The sequence below is a fragment of the Glandiceps talaboti genome, chromosome 8 (assembly GCF_964340395.1).
Source record: "Glandiceps talaboti chromosome 8, keGlaTala1.1, whole genome shotgun sequence".
NCBI classification, from domain to species: domain Eukaryota; kingdom Metazoa; phylum Hemichordata; class Enteropneusta; family Spengelidae; genus Glandiceps; species Glandiceps talaboti.
This window is the reverse complement of record NC_135556.1, coordinates 9,599,877-9,619,943: the sequence shown is the minus strand read 5'-3', so window position 1 is coordinate 9,619,943 and position 20,067 is coordinate 9,599,877. Positions and strand designations below refer to the sequence as shown.

Below are 20,067 nucleotides of genomic sequence, written 5' to 3'. Positions count from 1 at the left end.
ATCAATAACCAATAGTCTTACAAATGAACTTGGTTTTTCAAGATGTGTATACGCATCGTGAAGTAATGTGAGAGTTGCATTATCAGTACCTCTATTACTTTAATATGTAAATTGGTATGGGTCAAGGTGTGAATGTTTTTGTGGGTTTTGACAAAGTAAAATACGCTCGAAGCATTTCATCACAATGGAAGTCAGTGCTACAGGACGATGCCTTGGAAGTTTTTAGGGACCGGACAGATGGTAGATGTTTTCCAAATGGTTGATATCGTATGATCATTGTACGACCAATTGAACAATCTACTGGAAACACTAGCTAACTGCGATGCATAGACATTCAGTAACCTACCACATATGTTATCAGGACCCATAGCTTTCCTTATATTTAGTTTCTTAAAAATAGACAACTCGTTTATCACTGATTTCAAATTAACTCTTCTTTTCTTCTTATTTACTCTCAAGATCTAACCCGATGTTATCTATTTCCTTTCCAAAATCGTGAATATCAAAGCGACAGTACATTACAACTTCGCCTCGCCACCACCCTGTGTTGCTTGGCAAGGTGGTAAATAAAACAAGTTTGCCTTTGGGATTATATTAACTGGGATTGTCGACACTGAATAATCCGGTCAATCATGGTACTGCGCTCATTGTATGTCACGGCGTACAAGTATAAACGACGTTCATACTTCCATGACCATAGTTTCTGCGACCTTCATTTGTTTGACCATAGACACTCCACCTTTGTGGAGGGTCCATGGTTTGATGGGATGCGTTAATTCTGGCAAACTTGTTTGGCAAATCGATCTGACGCAATATAGCTTGTGACCGTGGCATGCATAGCTTGGGTCAAAATCTATAACACCATTAAAGTATAAATAATGTTTAAACTTCCACGATAACACATACCTTTGAGAAATTATACTGACAGTATAATTACTCCAAGCACAGACTATTCTCGTGTCAAACCCCGACACGAACTTGTTTTTCCTTGAAGAGTATATCTCGTGAGACCTATGGAAATTATCAAAATCTATATTGTAGTTGAAAAGAGCAAGAATGAAAAGAGGGGAAATTTAAGGGACATCATTTCTATATACACGTGTATTGTGCAAAGAACCCGATATCTTTGACCGCGTTGCCGTCAACCGAGCAATGGTAATATATATATATATATATATATATATATATATATATATATATATATATGTATATATATATATATATATATATATATATATATATATATATATATATATATATATATATATATATATATATATAGAGGTAAGTCATAAACTGAAGGAAAAGTGCTCAATACTGAGAAGTAGAGCTGTATTTACACAAAGTACACAAGTTATGGTACGGAGGCCGTTACGATCTTCAGACGACTAAATAACGGAAATTCAAGTGATAGAATTCGAACTCACAGAATAACTGGTACCCGGATGTGATGCGCGTTGTTGAGTGACATGGTGGAATGATAGAATGTATTTGTTTTCGTGGACGATTTAGTGGACGATCTAGTGGAATTAATCTCTAAAAAAAACCATGAATCATGGTCTGAGTACTTCACAAATGTATTCAATGCTCAAGTCCAAAGTGATGAAAGTTTCTCGATTTCCATGATCTTATCAGATCCACCTTGATAGACATAAATTCAGGCATTAATGGTGAGATTAATATCCGACTGTAGTCTTTTGGACAAGGTAATTACTTTGATAGTCTAGTTCCTATACTGTATCATTACCATTTATACCTCCACTCACAGTATAGTCAGAGTCGTTACTCTAGAAGTCTTGAAATGCATGAGATGCAATTTAAAATTCATCTACAGCCACCCACACAGTCATTAACATCATGTCTTTGTTAATAAATCACAAAACTCTAACCAATAACACAGTCCCTCATAAAGTTAGTGTTTATTGGGACAGTAATGTTCAAATGTGGTATATTTGTCAGCTCATGATGCTACTTATATACTGTTTACATCACCAAAACATTTAGGTTTCACTGATTGGGTGAACAACTTTTTGTGCTATTTGAGGGGCTTTTGGCTAGACGTGGTTTAGTTAGAAACCATATTGGCATCCAGACTATTACTTTGAAGGAGATCATTGAAGAACAACAAAAATAAAACTCAAGGTGTGGATATGGGATCAGTGTGGCATTCTACATAGACATTCTCCAACAATTCTTGTAGACATGTTATGTAACCATTTTTTCTTCACGAAAGGCATGTTCCCACAGGAATCAATGGGGTAGGGGTTTCTAACATTGTCTTTTGAAAGTAAATTACATGTATGTCAAAACTAAAATTATTGTATTTACTAAGAGATGAAATTCTTAAGAAAATTGAAAAGTGGTTATTGGTGGTCATAAACTCGACGTTGTTCGCTTTTTATGAATATCTAGGCGTGATTATGTCAAGCAGTGGTCTATGGTATTTAGCGCTTGCAGCTCAAGCGAGTAAAGCAATGATTGCGGTCATGAGTCAACTTGCAAAACTTGGGGACCTCCTAGTCAAAACTCAGTTTTTGACTGTAAACTATTACCGATATTAAATTATACGGTGGAGATTTTGGGCTTTAATAGGTCTACTGAAACTGAACGTGTTCAAAGTAAATTTCAGTGTTATATTTTGAGTCGTATATAAACATATATGTAGTCTTTGAGTATGGGAGCTACAAAAATGCTTGACAAGTGTTCATTACGGGAAGTAGGCTGAAATGTTTTGAGATTGCTGAACGAGAGCTGCAAAACTTTAACCTCAGACCACTTCTCCTCAGCCCTGGTTCAAGTTCTTAGGTCATAGTGGTGTAAACTACATCTCAGACCACAATGTAGTGACCTGAGACTACATGTACATGTAGGCCCTACCTACTGGTATATTATGTAACTACACTTGACGCCAGTGTGATTAACTAAACTGTGTTATTGAAAGAACCGATGTGACGTGATCTGTTTTCTTTGTACCTGACACAATCCTAGCTGCTGTATTTTGGGCATGTTCAAGAGGGACAATGTTTTTAGCTGGCAGCCCATACAGAAGGGACATTCAGTAGTCAGGTTTCGATGATATAAGTGCATGACCAAGGTTCTGACAAACTCCGTTTGTAAGATACTGGCGTATGCGACCATAGACAGTGGAGGGGCCCCCTCCACTGTCAATGATGCGACCTATTGTTCGGGGGTGAAAAAGAACTGATCTACATGTCAACGAGATGTGCTTCTTGAGGTTATAACGGTCATCAATTGTTACACAAATGGTACATGCTGAATCCACTAACTGCACAGAAGACGATCCCATGTTGATGTGGTTCATGAGACGAGGAAGCCTGTTGAACTGAGACGTGATAAGGAGGACCTCGGTTTTGCCATCATTAAACTAGCTTATTTTGGGTCGTTTAATATCATGTGCAACAGTTTCCATCTTAGTTACTGTAGTTGACGTATGTGATTGGGGAAATATATTGGTAAATCTGGTTGTCGTCTGCATGTTGTTGCATATTGAGATTTTGATGTCGGATTAGCTTTCCAAGTGGTGGTGTGTATAGACAGCATACGCGTGTAAGAGTGGACCAAGCACAGGGTTTTGTGGCACTCCACACTGCAAATGTTTGGTTTCTGATATGCCTTGTACAGAAATGGACTGTTGTATATCTTTGAGGTATAAAGACTCTAGTCGAATGCCTGTAATACCGAGCTCGGAATAAACTTGAAATTATGCTGGAGTCAGAATTTACGGGGGGGGGGGGCATGAACAAAATTGAGGTTCAAAGGGAGGGGGGCATGACAATTGTGATGGTCTGAAAGGGCCCCCGAATATTCTGCTCATGATTTGAACCAAAATTAAACCTCAGGAGCAGTTGTTTACCAAGTAAATTTACATTTGTATAAGTGTATGCCTCTCTCTCTCTCTCTCTCTCTCTCTCTCTCTCTCTCTCTCTCTCTCTCTCTCTCTCTCTCTCTCTCTCTCTCTCTCTCTCTCTCTCTCCCTCCCTCCCTCCCTCCCTCCCTCCCTCCCTCCCTCCCTCCCTCCCTCCCTCCCTCCCTCTCTCTCTCTCTCTCTCTCTCTCTCTCTCTCTCTCTCTCTCTCTCTCTCTCTCCCGTCTCCCCCTCTCTCTCGTCTCCGTATCGAAACTTATTCAGTCATAAAATCATCAGGTTTCTGACAATTTCCAATACCTGTTACAAGAAAGACTGCAGTACAAGAACATTTGGTTAGCTACATGTATTACATCTGATGCCTTATACGTGACACGCACGATAATTGTCCAGTTTGCATCAGAGGGTGTGCCTCGCCTTCTGTACATGTGCCGTACATCTGGCTTGTCTGTCAGTGTCACATTTTGCTTCCCCTCTTCAGTTTTCTCAGATGTTTTAAGAATTTAAACATAGTCAGTGTCTGATCGACAAAAATTCTTTCCACTGAAGTTTAGAAAACATTTAGTGCAACTCTACGTAAACGTCATGTTGATGCATCATACATCATCATGAGACGTCACATTGACCTCACACTTCGCTTCGCGCTTCCTTCAACGTCCGGTCGTTATGAAACTAGTTCGAAGGCTTTCGCTAGCGATAGTGTGGCCAGTCTTGTTTTACTGCGTAATCGTCTAATGTTTTCCAAATAATTATGAATTAATTTATCTTTTTGTTTACACTTTGGGTATTTTACTTGCTATTAGAACTCCCGGGCAACTCATATTTAATTTTCCAACCTTAGAATTTGTTCAATGATCGTCAGGTTTGAGTACTTTCCTAAGCCGGTCCCACAACTGTTATACTTATAAGTTATAGCTGGGCGTTGTGACCGGTAACCGGCTATTATCTACATCACTGCCTACTAGGTACGTCAAAAACACACCGTTCGCACATGTGAGCCTGATTTTAGGCAAAATATCGGGCTATTAGAGTGCATACAGGCCCTTTTGTTCGCTTGTATTGTTTGCATTTGGTATTTGGCATTTCGCACGTTGTTTATTTGCACCATTCACAGTGTCTTATCATGCTTTGTGTAACTTGTAAGCCTAATCGACAACTGGGCCAACGGTTTTTACTAGACAAATTTGAAACAAATTTTGCGTCAGTTTGATGGTAAACCTGCTATATTGACTACCAAACTTAGTTAACCCCAGTTATTTCTACTCATGTTGCATCACCATATATTTAGAAAGAGTATATATGAAATATGAGAGCCATGTGAAACTTCTTCAGTGCAAAATGGGATGAAGATATGAGGGCAAAGTCAGTGCTCCTTATAGTCTCGCTGCCAGACTCGAGACTATCGTCCCTAATCTGTTTACCGAGCGGCGCAGCCGCGAGAAGAGAGGGACCAGTCCCCCTCTCTTCTCGCGGCTGCGCCGCTCGGTAAACAGATTAGGGACGATAGTCTCGAGTCTGGCAGCGAGACTATGCTCCTTACAGCAGTTTGTTTTTCCCGCATATGCATACATTACCCATAATCCTTTTAAGTATTCTGCAGATATCTGTGCAATGTGCACTCATGACTCATGAAAATCTGGAATGCACTGATCGAAGCCAATTGTACAGTTATACTATAAAAACAGGAGTTATGAGTATACCACATTGAAATAAAACAAGAGAATAAGAGATGAGGGCCCTCAGAATCGTCACGTAGAGTGATATAACAGTTACATGGATGCCGGGCATGTACCCATAGGTACGGGACCGGGGGGGGGGGGGGTTCTGCATGCCGAACGTCATTAAGTATTTCCTTTACTTTGGTGCTCATGATCGTAATTTGGATGATGCCCAAGATATTTGAGGCGTGAATACCTGTTGTTCTTCTAAAGGCTTGTTTATTACTGTGAAGATCACACCCTAACACTTAATTGTTCTATAAACGACACATGGACAAGAATACTATTCCCATAGAGGTTAGTCTAGTTAATTCCTGATGGACCGTATTTCGTTCAGCGTTACGTTGTACATAACACGGTCCGTCAGAAACTATAGACGACATGGACGACATGGATGCCATATAATATTCCCAATAGTCACTCAATTTTACTTAGCTAGAAATAATGTCCACAGACTCAAATCTGTCAGCACGTCTCTACTGTGAGTTTGTTGACGCTATTGGCCGGTCAGGTTTGTTAAGAAGCTCCATACACTAGCAATATTTGTGGCCCAATTTTAAACTATTATTGGAAACGATTGTCATGTCATCTAAATCTGTATTACTACGCATCAAACGCGTAGAAATGTGAAACACGTTTAGTGGTGGCGGTATGTAGTGCATAATGAAAAGGCGTACTACGAACATTTATTTCAAAATGAGCCCTGTGATATTACAATCTACGTACGTCCTAACCATGTAGTTCATATCATAAGCCTGCTTATATACATACATATGTATCGAATACACTAGCTACACGTATAGCGTTTATGTACGTATTGATTGCAAGCACGGTAGATTTGAATATTCATTTGTTTACTGCCCGGTTATCGGGGTGAACTCATGAATATATTCTGAACTAAATGCAAATGTATTCAAATCACTTCCGACTCGCAATCTGAACTATTTTTCAGATCGAGTATAATCCGATTAGACAGCCGCTAATGGGAAAGTACAGAAACGTCCACCTCATCAGCATAAAAGTACAGAATTGAACTCAATCTGAACTATAGTACGGAAAATGTCGTAATCTGTACTATTTTTTCTACTAGTGTATATACAGGAGTCTATCAGTTGACATTATCTTAAAAATCAAAGTTTTGTCGATTCCTTTCACGCCGGTCATTTGGATTTCATTGTAAACAGTAAACCTTGACAATGTGTTTAATTCGATATCGCCCTGTAATTTTTAGTAGAGTGAACAAGAATGAAGAAAACTACCATGTATAAGCAGCGGCTGCAGGTCGTAGTTTTGAAGTTTATGCAGTCCATAGAACGCTTACTCAGTTCAGTGAATCGACCAAATAATTACAACTATAATTTGGCTTCAGTCTTTTTTTGTATTACATTTTGCGTTTCTTTCTCCCCATTAAACTCGAAAAGGTTACCGGTCACGTCCTTGCTGTGCTTGCATGTACCGGGACTACGTTTTTTGAGTGAGGTAACGCATGTTGAGGTATTTTGTTGAGAATTATAATACATGTATTGCGAAATATCAAGTACAAACTTTACTACTATGGAATGATAAAAATATACTTTGACACGTAGAGCCGATGTCATCCGCTAGTTGGAGATACATCTAACTGGAGCGGTGGGAATTGTATATACCTAGGCCGTAATATAGGCCTAACTGTGTAATTTCTGACCGATGAAAGTGAGAAAGGTAAACCCGGCATGAAGACGGGAAAATATCACTAAATCGACACGCACACCAATATCTCATAAAAGGCAAATAAAAGTCCACACAGAACAGGTTTTAATCAGGGAACTTGGAAAAAGGCCGTATTTAAGGAAGCCGCACAAATCGCGGTATAATGTGCTTTGAAGTCTTGCGACGAATCTAAATATAAACAGAAAAAAGTTGTCATTAGGCCTAATAAAAAAAAGTGTTAAACCTTGGTCAATCCGGTCGACTGTCCTTCCTGCCTCTACAAGTGACAATGGTATAAATGTCGAAGTTCATACTTAAGTTGTCTTCTTGTCTGAATGCTTGAAACAGACACAGACATCGGTCAAACCAAAAAAACAAACAACAACAACAACAACAACAACAACAACAACAACAACAACAACAACAACAACAACCACCCCAAAAAACCATTTGTTAATTATTTAGCACTCAGGAGTAAGGTTATCATCTCACACACAGACAACTAACAGTGTTTTTTAGTTATCTGTGTTTCACATAAAAGAACACAGTGTTGTGTTTGTTCTGGGTTTTAAAATTTACACATAAAACGCGCCGAGTCGTGGCGCCCTCATCGGTCTTACCCTTTCCCTAAAGAAAAGGCCGATGGAGATGGATTTCGCCACGTTCAGTTAACAATACCAGGAGACGATTTTGATGCCATCAAATCACTTCTAATTATTCGAGACTACAGTTTAATCTAGTGTTTTAGGTAAGTTCTTGCACCTAAGTAGAACGGCTTATAAATTCATCCACTTTACAAACAAGAAAATATTACATATTATGGATAGCAATGAAAATACTGTGGATGGAGAGATGATGATTGGACCGAAAATGAGAGCAGACAGAAAGTAAGTTTGTTGTATTCTGTCACAGGATGTCTAGTAACGATTCCAATAAGTACACTTAATACTGTACTCAAATCTTATCTTATATTATAGAGAATCAAAGAGTAGAAAACGTCGTATAGAGAAAACGAGTAGATAAAGGATGTCCACTAAGTCAAACCCCCTACAAGTACAAATGTTAATTCTCCGTCTGAATAATATAGAGTCCTCTATAAACCTGGCAAACTTATAATTTTATCTCTTTAATGTATACATTAAACACGAAATGTGTCGAAAAACTGTACTTGCGCCCTCTCAGAAAGGGACCTTTCGCTGGAACAATACCACTGTATCACTGGGGGGGATACTTCTCTTACTTGCAATTGACTACGTATATGTGCCGCCCTTTGCGTTTTCTAGCCCATTTGGACTAAAACGGTGACTGTGTTTTCGAATGACGAGTCTAGAATGGCGTCCACTCTACTTTAGTTTTGATTTTACTTGGCCTGGTCTAAAATATATGACCCACTGTCCTTTGCCAAATCGTAACTGTGCCATTAAATGCCCCTAAAATGTTCCTTCCTAAAGGAAAAAGACAACTTGGAAAACTGCACTTTACGACCCGATATTCCTTAATTAGATGGAACTACTAAATACATGTATTTTGGACAAAAAATTCGTCTGAGACATCTGAAAACCTATAAAGGTCTAAAATGTGTTTTGGTCAAAATGGAGTCTTAGATTAGCTGTATTGGCCGCACACCCCTACCTGAGCTGGCCACTGTTACCGCCCGGGATCAAAGTACACACAAGCTAACACGACATAGTTTCTATGGGAGCTGAGAGACGCTTTCGCAACAACTCCATTACAATATATAATTCTATTTCCGTAATAAATTTCATTGCAGCTGTTTGCATTTGTCAGAGCATTGTCGCACGGCCTTTCCGGGAGGGTTAACGTTGAGTCACAGCGTGGGTACCGAAACGACAAACTTACGGTATGTAGACAACTTACACAACTAGACAGAGCATACAACCCTGGCAATGCTAGTTCCGTAAAGTTATTTCCAAATACCTCAGTGTGACACTGCTGTTGATATTTGGACTTCAATAAGGTAGCAATGAACAAGTGATGTTGAGAGGTCCAAATGATTGTACATATAAACAATGAAAATACATAACAAATCTGACAAAAACAATCAATAATGGTATGAACCTTGGATACTCCACAGTATTTTAATTACTAACCATATCCCGTGTGTTTGGAATTTGCCCATAAACAGTATGTAATGGGCATACAGTTTATTTTGGAGGGTGAGAGAACACTTGTCAAAATAGCTTTCTGTAGCACCAAATTATGACTAGACTCTCTCACAGTCTCTAAGCATAGCTAAAAGGTTTGTTTTGTATGTACCGACATCGACCGCATAATTGTACTCGAATATCCTTGTACTTTGGGCCCTTATTTACTACATAGGGCTAATCATGCCTTGGTGTATTTAATACTGCGATGCTCCGTGTTTATTGTGATGCCCCAAGGAGGGAAATGAACAAGTGTTAACAGTCTTCAGGACATTGCAGTAACACGTTAACGAATGATTAGCCCTATGTCGTCGATGAGGGCCCACAGTACAGGGATGTGTGAGTACAACTATGCACTGAGGTATCGGTACATATAAAACAACCCTTTTTAGCCATGCTCCGAGGACTGTGAGAGAGTCTACATTATGACAAAACATGCGAACACTTAAGCTTATTTCTGGCCTGCGTGTCTTTAAGAACAACAAAGGCAAACAGAAGAACTATCGCAACACAATCCAAATCAATGAACTATCAAGAGATATCGTTTCTGTCTGCTCGATGTACAGTGTACATGCAGTTGTCACTCATTGTCGTTAATACATGGTGGTGAGGCATAATGATTTTTCTTCACGTACACACTATTTCAAAATCTATAGAGTTTGGATAAAATAGTTATAATTGCATAACTCAAAAAACAAAAAAGATATCCTAAAATTATTTCTCAACTATATAAGATAAAATGATAAATATTCATGTATATTTTAATTTTTACCGACAGCATGGGCATGGCTGGAAGTAAAGGCATTCCAAAGGTTATGCTCTGGGCCCAATCTGGGGGCATGGGAGTTGCATTTGAACTGTCCATGGCATCCGTAGACAGATTCAAGGTGTTCCATGAACTGTACCTGTTGGCAGCTGTCGTCGGTAAAGAGAAACACCATTCTATCACTGATCAAGTTGGTGAAAATCTCGGCTTCAAATATAAAGAAATAAAAGCAACGCTAGAAGCCCACTACCCTGGTTATGATGCAGTGCTTGCGATGGATCACACACCACTCTCGGCTCTAGATAAACGACAATACGTACCGGAGGGGTTCCAACACGTTTTTATGATCTGTGATCCAAAGAAGGCACTTCTATCAGTTCACGAATGCTTAATCGAAGTAAATGAGGCACTTGGCTTGACACATGAGAATTATCTAGATGAGTTGATGCGCTATGCAAGCATTTCTCACCTCAAAGATCTGTATGATTTTGTAAAAGAAAAGGGCAGCTGTCCTGTTGTCATTGATTCAGAAGATCTAATCGAAAATCCGAGAGATGTTCTCCTGAAGTTTTGCAACGCCACCGGTGTTCCATTCCGTGAGAGTATGCTGAAATGGAAACCATGGAACATTGACCACTGGCCAAGGCATTTTCGTCTGCCAAAGGTAATCGCAGGTACTTGGTATCAAGCTGCGCTAGAGAGTACTTGTTTCAAAGAAGCAGCAGGCCAGACTGCCTCTGGCGGCAATGAGGAACAGACATCCATAAACATGATACAGCAGCTCATAGAAAAAGATGTCTTGATATATGATGAACTGTGCAAGGTGAAACTTTAAATGCTAACGATACATGTCTGGTTCTGTTGTAGTGTTCACCAAAAACACATAACACTTTGATCCACAACCACTTGAAGTTTTCATGTTTGAAATAAAAGATTAGTTTTTGATCAAGTATTTTACATAAGAAATAAGATTGTTTTCAAATTGTGTGTGTTTGCGTGTGTTTGTTTGTTTGTGTGTGTGTGTGTGTTTGTTTGTGTGTGTGTGTGTGTGTGTGTGTGTGTGTGTGTGTGTGTGTGTGTGTGTTTAAAATTGTTTCTTGAAATAAGGAAGCCGTTTGGCCAAAAGTGACCGGGTGCCATGTGAAAACTCGCAATGCTAATAGTTACTGTTGAAAGTCATTGGTTTTGGTAATGGCACGGATAAGATCTTCCCTTGGGAAATCCATTGCGATGATACCTAGTCGTTGACGTGTTCCCCCAAGTCCTTTCAGAAATCTATCAAGATGATCTTGGATGGGACCAGATATTGCATACGGACTGGGATAGCGTATAAAACCACAATTACCACCACAAATAGAAAGAAATGCGTCCTCGGCCTTACCACTGATGGCCTTCCTAAGGTTGGTCTGTATTTCGTCCCATCGTTTCCCAATATCCAGATCGGATAAACTCCTCACGATTGATCTCTTACCCGCCACATTTATTGAAGCGTAAGGTTCCAAAGACTGGTCGTCAAAGTTGGGGATAAATATTACTTTTCCCCGAACTTGGCCAAGTTTGATTTTACCCAAACTCGATGTCATATTTGTCTTTATATGGCCAGGATAGAACGAGAAATAGCTTCGGAGTGTATCAATCATTGGCTGGACTGTTTGGTGTGGAATTGCCTCCTCTCTGACGTGGAAAAGGACAGTCTCGCTCTCATAATTTTCAAGAAACTTGACAACTTCCGTAACTACAGGCGTGAACATAGTATTCTGGAAATTCGTACCTTCATGGATAGCAAAGCGGTGTCCGTAGTGTCTACAACCAATGTCAATAAATCTGACACCAGCTTTCAGCTGCGAGTAGAGAGGCCAATGCTGACACTCGTTGTTCATACCGTAACAACTGACCGAACCATGGGTACCAGGAATAGATATGTCTGACACCAGAGTGTCGTCTGGGATCGATTTCATCCAGTTTGGCAAGGTGTTTTCAGGATGTTTAGCGATGGTGCTATCAAGTTTGTTCCCCATTTTGCTGATTTTGTGTCAGAAAGACCTACGTGTGCCATTCAAGGATTGATAACTATAAACAAACACGTCTGCCTACGTTGACCTTAGGGTCATCAAGTATACAAACTATATAAGTTATAACCTGCTCTCATAATCATTCGTTATATATGACTTTAACACTGTGTTCTGGTCGCTAGGATAAAGACTTTAGTCAAATCAGAAAGGGATATAATCGATATTATTTTGAAGACTAGACCTTGACAGATTGACTGAAAATTAATGAAAAAAAACGTAGCCTCTCTTTGTCCTGCCGCTATCATGAGAGTGTGTTATAAATTATTCGTTAAACAGAAGGGCATATGTCATTCTTAAATCCGTATTTGACAGGCTTTGTACAGTCATGTATCATGCTTGCATCATACCAGCTACACGCATACGCATAGCGTGACTCTTGGCAGTAATAATCTCCCCTGCCAAGAGAATGGTATAACCCGTTGCTCATTTGTTTTGAGCTGCCCGGTATCGTTGACAACAAACTTGATAGAAATGCATACAAATTTCAGTTTAGGGTTAGGGTTAGGGTTTGATATTCTCTTTACTATATGGTATCTTTCATCATATGTTTAGTATTGTATCGTTTTCGACATATTCATGTAATAAATCTCAATAACTATCTGTATTTTATTATTTATCTGTTATTCATTTGTATGCCATGTAATTAGTTTATTTGTCATAGTTTGCTAAGACCACATAAAAGTCTTAAGATTAGTATATAGTTTCAAGTGGAATATTTCCATGGGCCTCACCAGAATTGTTTGCTGTTACTGCTTTTTGTATAAGCTTATAAATTGTTATTATCATATATTTTTGGTGAAAGGAAATTTAATAAGTAAAACATATACAATTCTTGTGATCAGAAATACATTTCAATCAAAAAAAGAGAAGTACGTGCAAGAGTGACCATGTGACGACGATAAAACGACGACGTCAGCATTTATGCTAGGGGAGTGGTGAATGCGGGGTGAATGATTGACATCAATGCGTCATCTAATCTGACTCTGGTATCAACATGCACGCTGACAATCTAGATGGTTAACTTACACACACAAAACACGTACACGCACGGTAAATATTTAACAGCTTTGAGGCAAAAAGTTTAGAATTATTGTCTTTTCAGCATATCAACATGTTCACACCTACAATCATCCACTCTAATAATTGTACTGTAGACAGTTACATTTGCAAAGTAAAATCACACATTTGCCAGAATTCGGACACTAGCACAATGTAGTTTAATTGACATTTTATTGATAAAATTAAATTGTATAACATAGATTCATATCACAATTATATACTTAATAGAATAGTATATATATTTAGTTTTTCGAAAATATGTTTAAAACACTACTACACTGAATATGACATTCATATTATATCACTGAATATATCAGGACATTTCCCTAGCTTTCCCCATCCCACCTCATTGCTTTTAATATAGCTTTTCGAAATCATATTTCATATTACAATTACAGGTTAAAAGCAAAAACTTGAATGCGTTGACGATTTTCCATTTCATATTGTTGTCAGTTGAAATTAAAAATAACAAAAACACAGTGTACACAAACTAAACTATTAAACACAACACAATTCCAGTATCCTGTGTTCAGTAACGACATCAGATAGCAGCTCGCTTGCTGGTCGTTTTGATGGGCCAAGTAGAAGAATATATATACATATTGCCATATATAAAAGACTGCTTCTTTTAAACACTGAGCCACACAATATTAGAAAAGAAAATACATCGACTGAAATGAAATTTGAAATGTTCCATTCTCATTGTTAACATGAATCAAGGGTTAAGTATATATTACAGTCCAAGTATCAACAGTATCACTATTGGGTTGATTAAATCCGTGACAAATTACTTCCATCAATCCAACTACTATAATGAAATGTCGTAAGCCATTAACTTTTACCCACTTTAGAATTGTGACAATCAAAGGAGTGGATGCGAGTTGTCACTGATTGGAATTTTAGTTTGTAGTTTATCATTTGTTTTCTAATACTTCCTGTAGCACACTTTATGTTGTGGCGGTTGAAGGAGTGGATGCGAGTTGTCACTGATTGGAATTTTAGTTTGTAGTTGGTTATCATTGGTTTTCTATACTTCCTATTATAAGGGTAAAACAATCGGTCACTCATAGGCATTAAAAGTTGCTTTTAACCACAATGTACAGTCTTTTGAAACGCACAATAACGTACCCAAAGTTACAGTGGGAAGTGTGTTTAGACATGTTACACTCATGCTGGACTGTCACAATACCTCTAATATGGCAAATGAATTAATTGAATTCTACAAAATTAATATATGTAAGACCATTGTATATTCTTTACCTGTGACTTAGGAAAGATTGCTTCTTTTGAATATTTTACGAGTGGAAATGCAACAGGTAGGAAAAGATCGAGAAGGGATTTGTTTACGCTAAAGTTGAAAGTTTATTGCTCTTTCTTACTGCGATTTTGTAGTTTCGAGGTTATTCTCAGAACGGTTTTGAACCAACGATTTAATGGACCGCAGTATATCGACGGTTTCTCATATATACTTTTCAACCGATGCTGTAGTAATGTCTGTTTAAAATTTAAAAGTTCTGAGGTTGGCTAATACGCATGTCGGTGAAGTTCCATGATTGTATATTGACAACACACACTATGTTCTTACATATTCTCAGTACCAACCACCACGTTTATTTTGGCTAATTTGCAGGAGGTCAGAGTTCACTTGGCCGGGAATGTTTTCGTCAAATTTGCATTTTTGTTTAGAAAAAAAGTTATGTTTGAATGTTCTAACTGCAGGGCTAGGTGTACATAGCATGCGAGCCCGAGGTGAGCTTGTGCGAATCAGATGCCTGTAGAGATTCATTATCCCTAGCCCTTTAAATGCACTCACACGACCCACTCTCCTGTATGTTCACAAGTGATTGCGTTCTGTTTAGAGTAACAGTGTGTCTCAGATCTCCCGTGTAGGAGCAAGATACTTTGTATGACCAATGTAACTCATCACTGCTCATTTCGGAAACAAATGACTTAATGTTATCCCTAATCTCCCCCCTCTCATCACGACAGACTGCGTCTACGCAAATTGATTCTAAAGTACACGATGAGCGTCCCACCATCCACTTGCTGGCAGGAACCATAAATCTATCGACAATACGGTAAATCAAATCTTCCAATCGACTGGTGTCCAGTAGACGGTTGAAGAAGTCTCTGTTGACAATTTTTAGAGTCAAGTTACGGAGGCCGGAGGATTTCTTTACTGCATTAGTGAGATGCGTTGAATAGTCGTCAGCCCCGTTTGGTGTAGTTCCGAAAACCACACCAAATATCACGGTGAGAGATTGTAGGTGTCTCGTTGTTGTGATAAGGGACATTAGACTTTTATTTGGTGCAGCGGTGACACATAGCCTTTCGAGTGTTCTATTCTTATCGATTGGTTTCAGAAATGACATGCTGTGAATTATTTGAAGGCGAGAAGATGCCATTGCTGACAAGTCCCAGAATCCGACTCTCAGGCCTTTTAAATTTGGGCTATTATTAACCGCTTTGCCCAGTTCGACAGTACAATCTTTTGCACCTTCATAGCTATAGAAGATTTGCAATTCTAAATCAGTTGCAGTGTTTATTTGCTGAATAAAATGAGTCGCACTATCCAGCTTATAGTTTTTATCTTCTGAAACGTGAAGGAAAAGTGATAACTCACTGAAGACTAGAAACTTCTCTAAGGGTACAATATCCATGGAAGATCGAATTTGTAATAAAGCTAGACCAAACTTGTTAACGCATTTGTGTTTTCCTTTAGCATTCGCTACCAGAGCTTTTAACCTATCCACAAATATGTCTTTCTGACACTCATGATCTTTCTCAAAACTGAACATCTTACTTAGAGGCGGTATCTTGTAGCGCGGTAAACATCCGACGAAAATTTCATCTAAGGACTCCAACTGAGTGACGCAGTTACTTGCAATCTTTAACAATGTTATGGTGTCATCAATGTCTGGATTGATGCTACATATGGCAAGTGATTCAATGCTTTTATTCTTACCTAATAATTCAGAAATGTTGGTTAAAGGGTTTTCACCCCCAGCCTCCCTAGAACTCCGGCCTTTCACCAAGAGAACAAGATGTGTAATTGTCGAGAGATATTGGTTTCCCTCTTCCGAACATGTTTTAATTAGTTCACTCTGATATTGTATCAACCTTAAAATTTCAGGGAGGAATTTCGTTGGACAATTGATAATCAAGGGATCACTTTCTACAGCTTTCCCTTTGTTAAAAAGGTAAAACCAATCTTGCCAAAATAGTGGACATGATTCCTGTATCTCTACTCCTAAGCACTTTGGCGCAACATCAGAGAACATGCTAACAAATTCTTTGCTATTCCCAGACTCATGCAAACATTCGAAGCAAAATGCAAACATGAAAGATAATTTATTCATTAACGGAATGTCGTCGCCTTCAACCTTCAAAATATGTTGCATGTTTTCCAGGGCTTTCATAAATAATTCAAAGGCCAGTTTAGCTCTTTCTTTTAATATCCCGCACACGAACCGTAGGATCTGAGAGTTACTCTGAGGATACTGAAGAAGTTCAGTCAGGAATTCCCTCACTTCCATAGAACTTTCAATGCAATTACTTACATGTTTGGCAAGAAAATACTCTTGCCAGGTTCGATGGAAGAAATAGTATATGTTTGTTTGCGCATGAGTCATGGCTTCATTATCCTGTACAAGAAAGCCGAGATCTAGAGATTTAAGGTTTGAAATCTCGGCATGCTTTAGGACAACATGGCTATCTTTAGTAGGTCTTCTCTTGTATGAGCTATATACATCTGTCGCCAGACACCTAGATAGATCATGTACACTTTCGTTTTGGCCATCGTTATACGGTAAGTTTTCTTTCGCCACATATCTCTTTAATATGCAGTTATGGGTCTCAGTGTAAAGGTCACTCAGTGTTTCTGGAAACTTAACATTCTGAGACTCTTCTTTGAATTTTGTTTCACTATAGTTTTCCCAAAGGACACAGAGAAAAGATATATACAATGGATTACATAGGAAACTCTCATCAAAATCAAACTTGGTTTTCTGAAGTTGTTTGACCAATGCATCCCCATTTCCACTAACACTCTCAAAGAAATATTTAGTAATGTATTCTTTATAGTTGGATTCACTAAACCCCTTGATAACAAACCATAGGTTAGCCTGAGTTAAATCACGGTCATGCTCATGTGGCCTTGTGGTGGTTACTACAGTACAAGTTGGTAATATTTTGTCATAGATAATTTGACAAACTTCGCCATCTTTAGTCTTGGGTATGATTTCATCATAGCCATCACATATCAATAACATCGTTTCACTGTGACGTTTGATATATCGTTGAAGTTGTAAACGTGAAATAGGTGCGTCATAAGGGAGAAGTTGTTCAAATATCACATCTGCTATAGATTTTGCTTCAGCGTGTCTAAGTGTGATAAGAAATACGAAATCAAATCTTTGCAACTCACCACAAGCCCAGTCATAAGCTAACTTCCTAGCAAAGACAGATTTTCCTATAGCAGGGGACCCCTTAACTACTATTCGTTTTACATTGCTATCATGTAAATGCGCAAATATATCGTGCTCACTTTTCAGTCTTTCTCCAGTCTTGAGAGTTGTTCTTATATCTGTCTTTTCGACGACCAGCTGTGTGTAGACGTCTTTCAAGTGTAGCTGGAATTCTTGGTTCCATGGAAGGGGTTGAAAATTAGCAAAATCATTTTCGTATTTTCTCTTCAGAAACTCCTTCATCCACACAACTTTCTCATCGGACGATTCTGAAAAGAAGACATACAATACGTTAGCAATTCATAGCTGTCTAATGGAATTTTGTTTGATTTACTGAAAAATGCTATCATTTATACTGCTCCCGAGAAGTATGACTTATCACATAACCTTTAATATTTAATTATTGTATATTATAAAAAAGGAAACTAAAGTCAACAGAGTTCCAACGGGATATTCTTTGCAATATTAAGTTAATTGTGGACAGTTTATCTATACGTATACCGTATCTATACTTCACATGTAGTTCAATGCTACGACTGTAAAAGGACGCCATAATTATTGATTGCAAAGGAATTGCTCTATATAACACATATTCAATATATCATTACGTGCTTTTCTACTCCTAACTCATTATTTCAGATTATCTCATGGATGACCAATTTGTTGCTTGACCAGAGATGGAATACCAAACATTAATAATCACTAGTCAATACACTTTAGGTCTGTATTGATGTTGCTGCAATAGCAATCAAATATTAGACGAGGAAAATATCATAATTAGAGGCACAGTACAGGCTTTAATAGACAATTGATTTATCAGATTTTGAATTTAGATTTTTAGATATTTAACTATTCACTATCACTCGTCTAAAAACCAGAAAACTGCTACCACATAAACTGATGTGATACTGTAGGCTAATATAATTACTTATAAGAATAAAATGACGTCATTTTAGTCAAATAGTATGAGAATGCAGTATCACAGCAGTTAATACGGTGGGATGGGGATTTTGCCAGTGACTACTCGTCATTAAACAAATGACAGTGAAGGGTAAAGGATAAGTAACCTTTTATTTGGAACAAAAATGACAAAATATGCTTACAAGTTGCAGACCAGGGCCCTGTAAGTAATGACTTTCATTTCCCAAGTTTCAATTAATAAAGTTCATATTTACCTAACAACTCGGTTAATTTGTTGACCAAGTCCTGTCGTCCAACAGCAGACAGTAGTTGTTCTAGGCGTGTTGTGTCATCAGTCGTAATCAATTTACGTTCAACCATGCTTTTCATGAGATCAAAGGAATTTTCAATTTGTCGAACATCCCAGTCTGGAGTCATCTTCTTGCATAAATCTTTCATGTCCAAAAGATTGGCTAAGAAGATATAATAACAAGTAGGTATGTAGATGAATTTAATTTGTTCAGTGTAAACATCCACTGACATCATTTTCGAAGAAATTGTGTTTAATGTAATGTTATATGTTATGGAGTTATACCTTTATGTGAGGTAGGTAAAACTTGCTTGTAATTCAAGCAGATAAACTAGGCATTGTTCATCAATTTTGTGTATCTTTATAAACATGATTTCAAATCACCAGGAGAAAATTTAGCATAAACAGTACACAACGTATTACACTCTTTGTCATAAAAGCTTAGCATTTGGGTGTTTGAGATACACACAATTATTGTTTGAAACACACACAATCCTTGTTCGAAATACACACAATCCTGGTCATAAGAGCTTAGTTTTTGCCGTTTTATGCAACAATTTATTCTAAAACAGAACACATCAAAAGATGCGTCAGTTCCAGGCGACAAAACAAACAGTCCAGTCGAAACCACACCAAATTGTGTCTGTATCAACTCTCATTGACGGAACCCTTTATGTCTTCTGTTTTAGAGTAAATTGTTGCAGAAAACACCCAAATGATAAGCTCTTATGACCAGAATTGAGGATTTCAAAACACACTGAATCCTGGTCATAAGGGCTTAGCATTTGGGGATTTTCTGCAACAATTTACTCTAAAACATCACACATCAAAGGGCCGACAATACGGATTGACAGTTCGGGTAGTCTATACGATGGGTGTTTTCGGTGATCAACACCCCATACAATACTGACACTCCTATGCCCCAGCGGTGGCAGTCTCTCGATCATGGATGGGTGGGTACCCAGGCTTGTTAGTGAAACTTCATATGTACCCCTTTTCCAGTTAATATTTCAATGAAAAAGAACCCCCCCCCTTTT

At 38.2% G+C, this 20,067-nt stretch overlaps 2 protein-coding genes across 2 annotated transcripts; one reads left to right on the top strand and one right to left on the bottom strand.

Moving 5' to 3' along the window:
- The first annotated feature begins 10,236 nt into the window (after nt 1-10,236).
- On the top strand, nt 10,237-11,058 carry LOC144439152 (uncharacterized). Its single transcript, XM_078128422.1, has one exon. The coding sequence runs from the start codon at nt 10,237-10,239 to the stop codon at nt 11,056-11,058; it is 822 nt and encodes a 273-aa protein (XP_077984548.1).
- Nucleotides 11,059-11,386: 328 nt separating this feature from the next.
- Nucleotides 11,387-12,241, bottom strand: LOC144439151 (1-phosphatidylinositol phosphodiesterase-like). Its single transcript, XM_078128421.1, has one exon. The coding sequence runs from the start codon at nt 12,239-12,241 to the stop codon at nt 11,387-11,389; it is 855 nt and encodes a 284-aa protein (XP_077984547.1).
- Between the last annotated feature and the right edge of the window lie 7,826 nt (nt 12,242-20,067).

Coding starts and splice junctions, on each gene's coding strand:
- LOC144439152 (XM_078128422.1), top strand. CDS start 10,237: ATGGGCATGGCTGGAAGTAAAGGCATTCCAAAGGTTATGCTCTGGGCC.
- LOC144439151 (XM_078128421.1), bottom strand. CDS start 12,241: ATGGGGAACAAACTTGATAGCACCATCGCTAAACATCCTGAAAACACC.